General features: G+C 39.9%; 1 protein-coding gene across 9 annotated transcripts in view; it reads left to right on the top strand.

Moving 5' to 3' along the window:
* Positions 1-11,850, top strand: part of ACVR1 (activin A receptor type 1) — a 122,615-nt gene extending 110,765 nt beyond the window's left edge. For all 9 annotated transcript variants that reach the window (XM_070579833.1, XM_070579827.1, XM_070579825.1 and 6 more), the window contains 2 exons: positions 9,712-9,842; positions 10,636-11,850. In XM_070579833.1, coding sequence (XP_070435934.1) covers positions 9,712-9,842; positions 10,636-10,770 — 266 coding nt within the window. In that variant the 3' untranslated portion in view covers positions 10,771-11,850. The remainder of the gene's footprint in view (positions 1-9,711; positions 9,843-10,635) is intronic.
* The last annotated feature ends 341 nt before the right edge of the window (positions 11,851-12,191 follow it).

Raw genomic sequence — 12,191 nt, 5'->3', positions numbered from 1 at the left:
TCATGTGCTCACATGCACACAAACACACACACACAGAAATGTTTATTGAAACTTAAACTTGATGTGTTTATTGCTGCTTGCAAACCTATTTTATTAATATTAACATTTTAATCATTGCTCCCCCAAAACAGAAGAAATGAGTAGAAAGAAAAATAAGAGAAATTGTGCCTTTACATTGCAATGTTCTCGTTTCTTTCCACTTCTGTAAGCCTCCACGTATCTATTTTTTGACGTAGTTGTAATCATGGTATAGATACAATTCTGTGTCATCTTTTTCGTTTGTGTGTTTTTAATGTTGAATAGTCTGTTTTTATTTTAAATGGTCACATGCTATTTTGTTAACTTACTGTTTCCATATTATTAGATCTCCTGTCTCCTCCATTTGGGGCTTATAGTAGACATCTTTGTTCATAAAACTTTTTCATTTGGGGAATTAATTCTTAATCTGAAAAGGAGTAGATTTAACAGGTCAGGGAGTTTGGGTGTTTTTACGCCTTGACACATATTGCCAAATTGCTTTCCATAAGAGTCGTACGAATTTACAATATCCCCTCACCCCAGGGTGTGATGTACCTATTTCGCTGTCTTACCAGCTTTAAGAACTGTCATTAAAAGAATATATTTTTTTGAAATTATTGCATATAAAATGTGCCTCATTTAAATATATGAATATCTTATCTTAGGAAGGTCATTACAGTTATGCGTCCTTTGAGTTTCTGAGCCCATTATAAAAATTGATGACCAGATAGTTCTCCTGGAGCAATATGATCCTCAAGTGAACCATGAGTATAAAAATATGTTGCATTTTGTATTTTCATTGGAATTTTATATTTATTTGCTATTACCAATAAACTTCATGCTGTTTCTTTACAGGAAATGAGAGTTAAGTCTATTCTCGCAGCTGAAAATTTCTCAAGTGTCTTTTGGAATTTACTTTTTGTGTTTGGTTTGACACTGAATCTGGAATTGGTAGGAAAGAAAACAGTTTTCTCACCTTTCCTGTGTGAATTTTCTATATGAACTTAAGGCAGGGGTTCTTAAACTGGAGCGCATGTGAGAATCACGTAGAAACGCAGAGTGCTGGGCCCACCCCCAGAGTTTCTGATTTAGTAGGTCTAGAGTTGGACCGAGAATCTCCTTTTCTTAGAGAGCCCCAGGTGATGCTGACGCTGCCGGGTCAGGGACCATACTCTTGAGATGTCGTGTTCAAATGGGGTATGTTCACTCAGTCTCACCTAGACCAGGAAATAAAGACTGCCCCAGGATGTGACAGAGCCTGTCCAAGCAGGATGTCCGTGACTTGTGTCCTCATGTGTCAGGAGAAACTTGCTCTATCTTCAAAGCTTAAAAAGGGGTCCACTTCTCCTTGAAGAGTCTGGTATCTAGGCCTCGCCCTTTCTTTTTAGATTTTGACTACTTCTCTGGCGGTATTCTTTCTTCTCCTCCTCCTTTTATAGCTCTGCAGACAAATTTGTTTCTGGTTACCTAAGTTCAGTGCGCTGTGAGGAAAGAACTTTATAGGATTCTGTAGATAAGTGGGTACATCATAACCGTGGGCTCGTGCCGTTTAGCTGTGGTCTGGTCAGAAACCTTCCCTAGCCCATTCCAGGCATCCTGCAGCTGTTCCCTCTTGAGTTCAGAAGTCCTTTCTCTGGAGCCTTAGCCCTCGTGTTATACCTTGTTTGGATCCCTGAATGCAGAAAGTCCATAGTTGGGTTGCTCTGATACTGTGGTCATCTGCTTATGGATTTGAAAACTAAATAAAATAATCTTCACTGTCCATCCTCCAGCACATCTTTGACTATAGCATCATCTGAGCAGCACGAGCCTGTGTTACCTTCATGGGGCTCGCAGTCTACTGTCTATTTTAATAGACACACAGTTTTCATCGTGATTTAAATGTCATATAAATTTGTCATTTATGTGACAGGCACACCTCACTATCATCAATAACCCAGTTATCTTAAAAGTACCTGGAGATTAGAACATGTGGTACCAAGGTCCCCATCAGAATACACACCAGAATTTTTGAAAAGGCAGCGTACCCAGATGGAACAGGGAAACACATTTAGAAGACAGGACAGACATGTTCCTTTATCGTGTTTGGTTGCCGCACACCTTGTTGTGATGTATTCTCTTTTTTTTTTTTTTGAGGAAGATTGGCCCTGAGCTAACATATGTGCCCATCTTGCTCTATTTTATACGTAGGACGCCTGCCACAGCATGGCTTGATAAGCAGTGCGTAGGTCTGCACCCAGGATCTGAACTGGTGAACCCCGGGCTGCTGAAGCAGAATACTTGAACTTAACCAGTATGCCAGAGGGCAGGCCCCTGTGACGTGTTTCTTTGCTTGCTGTGGCTCTCCTCGGGCCATCACACTGCACATAGAAGTCCTTTGTGACAGGTGGCACCGTCTCTGCAGCTGTGCAGTGCTTCTCCTGGGCCCGCCAGAGGCAACGAAATGTAATTGTTAATATTTCAGGCTCTGAAATCATACTCTCTGACTCGATCACTTAGATCAATTTCATCATCCAAAAAATATTGATAGTAATAGTATTTAAAGAGTTCTGATGATTAAGTGAGATAATGTATGTAAAGCATCTAGTGCGTGTCTGGCTCTAGTAAGTGATGCATATCACAGCCATGGGTGTTGTTTCCATTCCATTCAAAATGAGTAATGGAGGCCACTCGTGTGCTTGCAGATCTCAGTTGCCCTTCCCCCCGCATCGTTATGCTGATCCTTCACCCTGAGTCTAAATACGTTTCCCTTGTCGCTGCCTGTAAGAGGGCTGTGTGGACACGCTCTTGTTTCACTGTTACTGGCTTTATTTTGTGATGGAATCCAGTGTTAAAATGTGTCAAGAAGTATTCATTTCTCATAGAAAAATCCTTGCTGGCCAGGCTGCATCTTGTGGGGTGGGGACTAGGAAATACTTGTTAGAATAAGCTTATGTTTGGCACACATACTTTGGAAAACTCCTTCTAATTAATCCTTGGGCTTGCCAGGGAACTGCCTGTGCTTCCGTTCCTAAGCACAATGGGTTGTGTACAGAAACCATGACAACTCTTATTTTCTTCAAGTTAATATCCACCGTGTTTCACGATTTTAGTTCACTACTCTAGTGTATGCTAAGGTTTGAACAAAGGGAAAAATCATCATATTTGGGAAAATTTTTTCGTATTCATTAAAGTGATTTCTTTCCATTTTTTAAAAAAGGCTTTAGGTAAGTAGCTGGGGGCAGGAATATAGAGGTGGAACAGGAGGGGAGGATTTTTGTCCCACTGATTCCTGGAATTTCATGTCCCTAATGTAGAGATCCAGACCAAAGTAAGGCACAGTTGACTGACCTCATGGTAAAGTCACCTGAAGCTAGCAGAATTTTATTGGATGCTGTTCACTGCTTATAGTCTCTTTTCCTTGACACCCCTTTAAGAGCAGCCCTCCATTAAGACAAATAACAGTATCTTAAACCTTGTAACAGGCCCACCATTCAGTGAATGATACATTCTTCTCATGAGACCTCCACAGCTGCCAAATGTTTGGAACTCTTGTGGGGCTTCTCTCTCTAGGTTTTGGGGATATGCCAGGTCTCAGGCATCTTGTCCATAGCTTAACTTAGAGCATGGCTGTGCATCTCTCCTAGGGCTTTTGCCCTCTCCTCTGACAACTGTAGCGTTAATAAATGTTTTTAGTAGGGTCTGACGCCACAGCGATCTATGAACCATTTACTTTGGCTATGTTACATTGATGAGAAGCCCAATAATAGAACATACTTTTATAATTTTAGCAGATTTCTGAAAATGTGGTTAGTCTTGACTTTGAGTGATGTGCATGGTTCCATATGCCCATGAATGGCGGTGGGGATGGAGGGATGAGGTCATAGCTGCCACACAGGTACTTTACTTAGCAGGGAACAGAGCCATCCTTCCAACTAAATTCCAATTTCCAAAAGGAGTACCTGCCATGGGGTAAGGCAGGGCTTCCCAGCAAGTGTACTCTGTTGGGTTACAGGAATGCCTGAGGTACTGATTCTCTTAAATCTCAGGCAATGAGGCAGGGCCAAGGAGGACCAGAACCCCTGAGCTTTCGTCACCTCTGCTGGGAGGAACCTCATCCGTTTATCCACTAATTGTTACTGATGTGGTCCATGACATGAAAAAATGTTTTAAAGTCCTCCTCTGAGAAATGTTAAGCGAAGTAACACAAAAATGGGATACACCTTGTTGAGTCCTGTCTCCCCAGGAAGAATGCCTTTCTTCCCAAGATTTATTCATATACATACTACCTTTATGATTTTTTCCATAACCAAATGCCACTTGTACCATTATTTTCCTTTAAGTTGGCTAACCTTTTGTAAACTTAATTTTGTTTTAAAGGGGAAATTAATATCACTACTGGAAATGGGAAAACCAGTATCATGTGGCATAAAGTAGAAGATAACTATACAAATAAATATGCAGTTGATAAGATGAAAGTTTTGTCCATGAACCACATCACATTTTCTCACATGCCACCCCTGAAGGAAACACTATATTAACTGAATAGTCCTCTCCGAAGCCAAATGTGAACCATTCTCTCTAATCCTCTCTAACATAGGTTTACTTGTAATGTTCTAAACCCTGAAGGATTTCAGAATTTCCATAGGAGTTAACTGTTAACAGTAGCTCTTTGTGTGGATGTAGATGCCAGGGATTCTATTCTCCTAACCTGTTCCCTGGATATCAGATGTGATGACCTAAGTTGGAGGACAGTGATGAGAGATAGCGTAACGTGAAGTGAGCACGCTGTGACATGAGATTGATGCAGAGAAAGGTATATTCATTATGTCACTGTTGGCTTGTTGGGAAGAATTCTAGAATATGAACAGGGAATGAGGTTCTAGTTTAGCTTTGCCATTAATTAGCTGTGAACTTGGAAAAATAAGTTTTCCTGTGTGGTCCTCAGTTTCTTCTTCCAAAGGAAACTAAGGCTGTGATCTACATGATTCTAACATCCCATCGATGTCTCTTCACCTCACCTTCAGATTATTCAGAGTGTAGCCAGGACCACAATCCCTTATCTGCAACTGAGCTTTGAAACCCAAAAAACTCTTTTATAACTTATTTGTCAGAACTCACTTAGCAGTCAGACCTGACCTGGACTGACATGAGTCTATTTTTATCCTTTATTTATCCCATTTTGTGTGACTGTTCATATATTTTGCTGCAGAAATGTGTTTGGCTGTGGGGTGTTCCTCAGACTCTGCTAGTGTGTCACATAAAATATGGTGTGTGCCACTTACTACTTTTGTAAAATGTTAAAAAAATTTCCAAATTCTGCAAACACATCTAACCCCAAGGGGTTTGGATAAAGGATTGTGTACACATAATTAATACTCAACTAATTTGTATTTAGTGTCTATAACATGAAAGGTATTCTGTCAGGCTCTGGGGAAAAGTTGGGCAAAAAAAAGAGAAATATACAGTTTAAAGGTGTTGACATTTTAGTTGAACAGACAAGTTATTATAAATTAATAGATTAAGCCATTATGGCTGAGGTGTACAGGGAGGTGACTTGAGTACAAAGTAGACACTGAACTTTGTCTAGGGGCCTGGAGTTGTGGCAGCAAGGTGGGTCGGTCTTCTTAGAAGAGAGAAAGCATGAACTGAGTTGTAAATGAGATGAATAGCACCTCTCGGTTGGACAAACTTGGGAGGATATGCAAGTGGGAAAGAGAAATAAAATCAGACAAGGATGACGATTGGGATCCCAGGCGAAAGGAAGAGCTGTAGGAAGTGGTATAGGTGCCATATTGAAGGCACAGCAAGTAATTTCAGTGTTGCTGATGGCCAGGTATGTGAAGGAGGACAGTGGTGGGGAATGAGGTTACTGGGGAATGAGCATGATCCATGGGTACCACAGATGGATGGAATACACGAAGAAGGGACATAATGAGCTTTTCCTCCATTTTTTCCTAAAGATCTTAAGGAGGCAGTAGGATATGGTGGAGGGCTACAGGGGAGGACTTGAAGCAGAGAGACCCGTAAGTCCCAGATGCAACTGTCAAGAGGGGAGAAGACTGGGGCCCTAGTTGAGGCATTGGTGGGGAAGATTACAAGGAAGCCCTTGTTTCTGGAGACTTGCGTTTTAGAAAGACCACTCTGGCGTGTCGTGCTTTTTGAAGCACTATCCAGGGCATTCTTGTTGATCTGCATGCCAGCTCTGTGATGCATACTTTAAAGGTGTTGGAACTAAGGCATGGCAACTAAGGGGTTTACTCAGAGTCATGCAGCAAATTAATGGTAGAGATATTGGTTGGTAAAGATACATTTGCCCCAGAGAAAACTTTCAATTAGACATATGCCTAGGAAAGAATGATTGTATAAATCAGATACATGTGCCAAAAGTTGTGGGGGAGTAAGTTATGAATAATTTATCTGATTTCTTTCTCGTGGCCCTTTGAGTCACACCAGCCTGCTTACATAGAAAGCAAGGCCTGGCTCAGACCATCCTTCCACTATTTGAGAGCTCCTCTTCCGCTGCATTCCTGTATCCTTTGTTGTTTGTACCACTCATTTGGCACTCGAAGTACTTTGTATTTTTAGTCACTTTTCCTGAATTCATGCTGTCATCTTTGCTGGCTCACGATCTGGCAGTTGCTCATTGGGTGCTGTCTTTAAAGGACTTCGAGTTCACTTTTTTGCCTGGCCACCCAGATTGCTTGTCACTTTCTGTCAGAGATGAGGAACACTTGTTAAGTATAGTAACTTCCTACCTTGATAACGCAAGTCATTTCACAGCCTAGCCTCGACATCCCACTCTTCCCACCACCATGTGCACTTGATTTCAGCCATGGGGAACTTCCCTCCATCTCTCCAGTATGTGAGGGTCATTTGTAACTCCTTGTCTTTGCTCTGTATCTCCCAACTCTGTCAGGAATGCCTCTTCTCCTTGGTGTTTTCTGCATCCTCTTCTCTGCCTTACAAACTCCTTATCTATGTCCACTCAAGCCCTAGCTCCTGGAAAGCTTACTTAGGCTTCTTGGCACCCAGTTCATATCCGGTACTTCACCAACCACACAGATGTTTTCTTCTCTGAGACCTGATGAGTACCACGTCCCTCACCCCTTCTCCCTGCCCCTACCTCTAAGGCTAGTTTGTAATGTATTTATTTTTTCTTATCTCCCTTTCCCATTATTCTGCTCCTCATTACCAACATCCCATTTTTTTCATTTTTGTATCTCTAGTGCCAAGCACAACCTCTGGTATGCTCAGTTTAAGGGATCAAATGGTTATTGAGTAAATTTAGGAACCAACAAGTAAAAATAGAGTGAGAATTTCTAACCTATCTTTGCCTTTCAAGATATAGAGTAAGTAGTGAGGTGAAAAACATTCTTGAGGTTCTTTTAAACAAGATTTCTATTATCTAAGGGAAAAAGAAAGGGGCTTGTTCTCATCTTCCACTAGATTTTGAGTTCCTTGAAAATCAAGAGCATGTCTTATACTTTCGTCATCCTCAATATTTAACACAGTGTTCCACACATAGTAGGTATGTAATGTACTTTATGTTGATTGAAATAATTGGTTTCCTTGACCAGAGGGATTTCCATATGACTGCTGGAGTTTAATCCCAGATTTATTTTATTCTGGAAAAGCATAACTTGTGTCAGATGCAAACAATCAACAATTGGCTGATGGTTGAAGAAAGAGAGGCATGACTGGTTCCCAGGTGTAATCAATTAAATGGTTTTTCCTTTTAAACGTGATTCCTTTTAAAACACGGGACATCTAATAAGATTAAAATATGGGCAAATAAACACAAGAGAAAACTCCATCTTTGTATAGTGCAATGTAATGTTCAGTATCCCCAGATCCTATGTTTTAAAAATCCAGCCGTTTTCTTTTGCATTTATAGAAAAATCAAAAAATCCAATGTAGTATTACTGTTGACAATCATATAACCCTTCCTGAGCTAGCCAGGCAAATTACCCCAAATAGCTGGCTGTTGCACTAGATTTTTAAAGAGTTAAACCAAGCTACTAAAACTATTCTTTCAGAAAAATTGAGAGGTGGCAGAGGGCACATCTCTTCCTGTTTCCTATTAATTCATGTGGCCCTTGAAAAGGTATAAATTATCTTGCAGGTCCATGCCCAGTTGTATTTTATGTGGTGTCTCTTAGTACTGAAAAGGATTAAAATATTTTTGCTGGAATGCTTCCTGAGATCCTTACAAGAGAAGTAGGGTGGGCCTCAGTGTTGGGTGTCTCACGTTGTCTTCTGAGAGCAGTGGTCTCTGCCTAATATGAGCTGTTGATGATTTGCTTGGAAAGGTTTTAATCCATCGACTAATACATGTTACAGGTGCAGTTATACAATGTGGAGAAGTTATTTAGACTAGAATAGCAACTAGAAATTTTAAAAATAAAATTTAGACTATGTTCTACTTTTAAAATAAACTTAGTTGAATGTGAAGTTTTGAAAAAGATCTATAGTATTTCTTTAACGTATGCTCCTTATCATGGCTAATTTTGTATATGTTTGTATTTATATGGGATTTTTAAGAATGGGTTCTCACTCTTAATTTCTTTGATAAGTGAAATGGGGATTGAAGCTTTTCAGATGGCTAGTAGGAACTAGGAAAACTTAACTACAACTTTCCTCACGGCCTCCTCTCATCTCCCCCAACAAGCTGTTAGCTGTTTAGGAATAGAAGAAAGTTACATGGAGGAAGGAAGGAGGATGTCAAGCTGAGTAATCCACTGTCCTCATTGTTGAAGCCTTTGATGATGAAAGGGAAAGAACAGATTTTCTTGGTTTCCTCTCTATAAGGGAAAGAATCAGTTTTCTAATTTCAAATGATGAAGTTTTAAGTTTCTCTATTTGTGGAATTATTCTTTGTGAAAAGTAAGGAACTGATGTAATTTTGGTGAGAAAAAAAGGTGTTTAAGGCATTGGAAACCATGCAGGGGCAGAAGCTGAAATTAGCCACTTTCATGTTTGCTTGGGAGTAGGGGAAGAGTTCATTCTTTTTAACCATCTTCTGCCTTCCCAAATGTATCCTCCTCTACATTTTATTTTCTGCCTTCAATCTGAGAGTAAATAATAGAGCCATCAAGCAGACAGCTGCATCTAGCAGAGGGGACTCAGTGCGTGTAGAATGAATGAATGAGGAAGTGACTATTTCATACTACGTTATCTGCATCCTCTCAGTGGGAGGGATTATTTTATATTAATGGTTGTTTCCCCCTAATCATTTTATAACAAAAAGGGGTATTTTGATGATGCTCTTGGATTATTTGTTTGCCTCTAGCTCTAGTTTGTGAACAAGTTTTTATTTTTATTTATGGTCTGAAAACACTAGATTCATGGACCTTCTTTCTCGTCTCCTTTTGATCACCAAACGAATTTCTGTTATGGGTCTCCTGTGCCATATTGGGCATTATGCAGTTGTTTATAGACGCTCTTAGAGAGTTTTGTTAATAATTGTAATTGTATGAGAAGTAGTCACATTTTCTTCTAACATTCGTTCTTCCTCCAGTTCTCTGCAGGCCTTCTATGTAATGTCCTGTTCTGTTTTTTTTTAAGACCTACTTGTAGCTTTCAGAATCACCTTGCAATGTGAGGAAGGTGATCACTACTTTTTCCTGTCACATTATAGCCTGTGACACCCATCAATAAAACCCTGGGGGAACCCTACTCTCTTGTTAACACAATTCTTGTTCTTGTGTGCAGGTATTGTGGAAGATTATAAGCCGCCATTCTATGACGTGGTTCCCAATGACCCGAGTTTTGAAGATATGAGGAAGGTGGTCTGTGTAGATCAACAGAGGCCGAACATACCCAACAGATGGTTCTCAGACCCGGTAAGAATGTCACTTTCCTAGTTTCAGAGCTATCCTCGCTTGTTTATTTACTTGTTCTTGAGTTTCAACTGGTATTGTTCTTGAGTGATCTGCCTTATCTATTGCTTTCTCTCTCTATTTTATGTAGAAGGGTCTTAAACCTAGCTGGGTAGGTTCAGAAAATGGGCTCTTTCTTGGAAGAGCCATATCTGATAGATCTTGCTAGTGAATGACAGTAGTCACAGGAATTTCTACTACTGAGTAGCTCCAGAAATTGGGAGACTCCTTACTCTGCTGGAGGCCCTACGACTGCAGTTTCATATGTAAATCAAGAGGCTGTGAGTGATGCTTTTAACCTCTTTTCCATCTCTGTGTACCTGAAATTACAAACATAAGCTGTTCAACACTGAAGATCCTTATTGCTGCTCTTGAATAGTAGCTAATCTAAGACATTGAGAAATGACCCTTTCTACAAATTTCAGTATTAACTCTGGATTAGGATAATAATGGGTTACACAGGATAAATATGGGTGCTTTTAGCGTCAAGAGGTCTAGCCTGGCCTATGTAATTTACCAGATAACATCAGTTGGAAGCATTAGGAGTCCAGAGGACAGAGTTCATGAAATACAAGAGTGGCTTCTTTATCAGTGGTTAAGGCCTTGATTATTTGTTTAAAGAGGATGGCAATACCACCACTTTAACTTGACAAGACCTGCAGAGTTCTACAAAATGGTTGACGTGACATCTGCCCAGCTTCTGGGGCCACTAAAAAAGCCACTTATTCACTGTGGTGTTTGTTCTTTCTCTCCTCAGACATTAACCTCTCTGGCCAAGCTGATGAAAGAATGCTGGTATCAAAATCCGTCCGCGAGACTCACAGCTCTGCGTATCAAAAAGACTTTGACCAAAATTGATAATTCCCTAGATAAATTGAAAACTGACTGTTGACATTGTCATGGAGTCAAGAAGGAAGATTTGATATTGCCGTTGTCCAGCTGGGACCTAATGCTGGCCTGACTGGTTGTCAGAACAGAATCCATCTGTCTCCCTCCCCAGAGGCTGCTTTGACAAGGCAGACATCTTACCCAGCCATGTGATGGGGAGACACCAAAACCACCCTAACCTCGCTCAATGACTGTGAACTGGGCATTTCACGAACTGTTCACTGCAGAGACTAATGTTGGACAGACACTGTTGCAAAGGTAGGGAACTGGAGGAACACAGAGAAATCCTAAAAGAGATCTGGGCATTAAGACAGTGGCTTTGCATATCTTTCACAGGTCTCCTAGACATTCCCCACGGGAAACTCAAGGAGGTGGTGAATTTTTAATCAGCAATATTGCCTGTGCTTCTCTTCTTTATTGCACTAGGAATTCTTTGCATTCCTTACTTGCACTGTTACTCTTAATTTTGAAGACCCAACTTGCCAAACGTTGGCTGCGTACTCCACTGGTCTGTCTTTGGATAATAGGAATTCAATTTGGCAAAACAAAATGTAATGTCAGACTTTGCTGCATTTTACACATGTGCTGATGTTTACAATGATGCTGAACATTAGGAATTGTTTATACACAACTTTGCAAATTATTTATTACTTGTGCACTTAGCAGTTTTTACAAAACTGCTTCGTGCATATGTTAAAGCTTATTTTTATGTGGTCTTATGATTTTATTACCGAAATGTTTTTAACACTATACTCTGAAATGGACATTTTCTTTTATTATCAGTTAAATTCACATTTTAAGTGCTTCACATTTGTATGTGTGTAGACTGTAACTCTTTTTCAGTTCATATGCAAAACGTATTTAGCCATTACCCACGTGACACCACTGAATATATTACTGATTTAGAAGCAAAGATTTCAGTAGAATTTTAGTCCTGAACGCTGTGGGGAAAATGCATTTTCTTCGGAATTATCCATTACGTGCATTTAAACTCTGCCAGAAAAAAATAACTATTTTGTTTTAATCTACTTTTTGTATTTAGTAGTTATTTGTATAAATTAAATAAAATGTTTTCAAGTCAAAAGTGAATTTTTTTCAACATGTGAAAAAGATGAACATAATATAAAGCATTTTCTTATGGGAACAATGGAAGCACAAAAGTAATCTTAAATCGAATTGGCTTTTCAGTCTTAGTAACAAACTCGAGGGTTCTAGGAGGATGTCTTCCAGCTTGAATTTGGTATCAGAAAATTTTAATTTTGTTCCTTTTTTTAGCTGTGATTTTATTTTTTTCTTGGTTGGTTTCCCCAACTTTGAAGTGAGGGTAACAGCCCTGTCTGACCTGCCTTCCTCACAGCGGGGTTGGGGTTATAAATGGGAAGGAGAATGTCAAAGCATTTTGCTTAGCATAAGGTCCTGTGTGAG

The sequence above is a fragment of the Equus przewalskii genome, chromosome 17 (assembly GCF_037783145.1).
Source record: "Equus przewalskii isolate Varuska chromosome 17, EquPr2, whole genome shotgun sequence".
Taxonomy (NCBI): domain Eukaryota; kingdom Metazoa; phylum Chordata; class Mammalia; order Perissodactyla; family Equidae; genus Equus; species Equus przewalskii.
The sequence above is the reverse complement of the archived record's forward strand: the minus strand, read 5'-3'. Positions and strand labels throughout refer to the sequence as shown.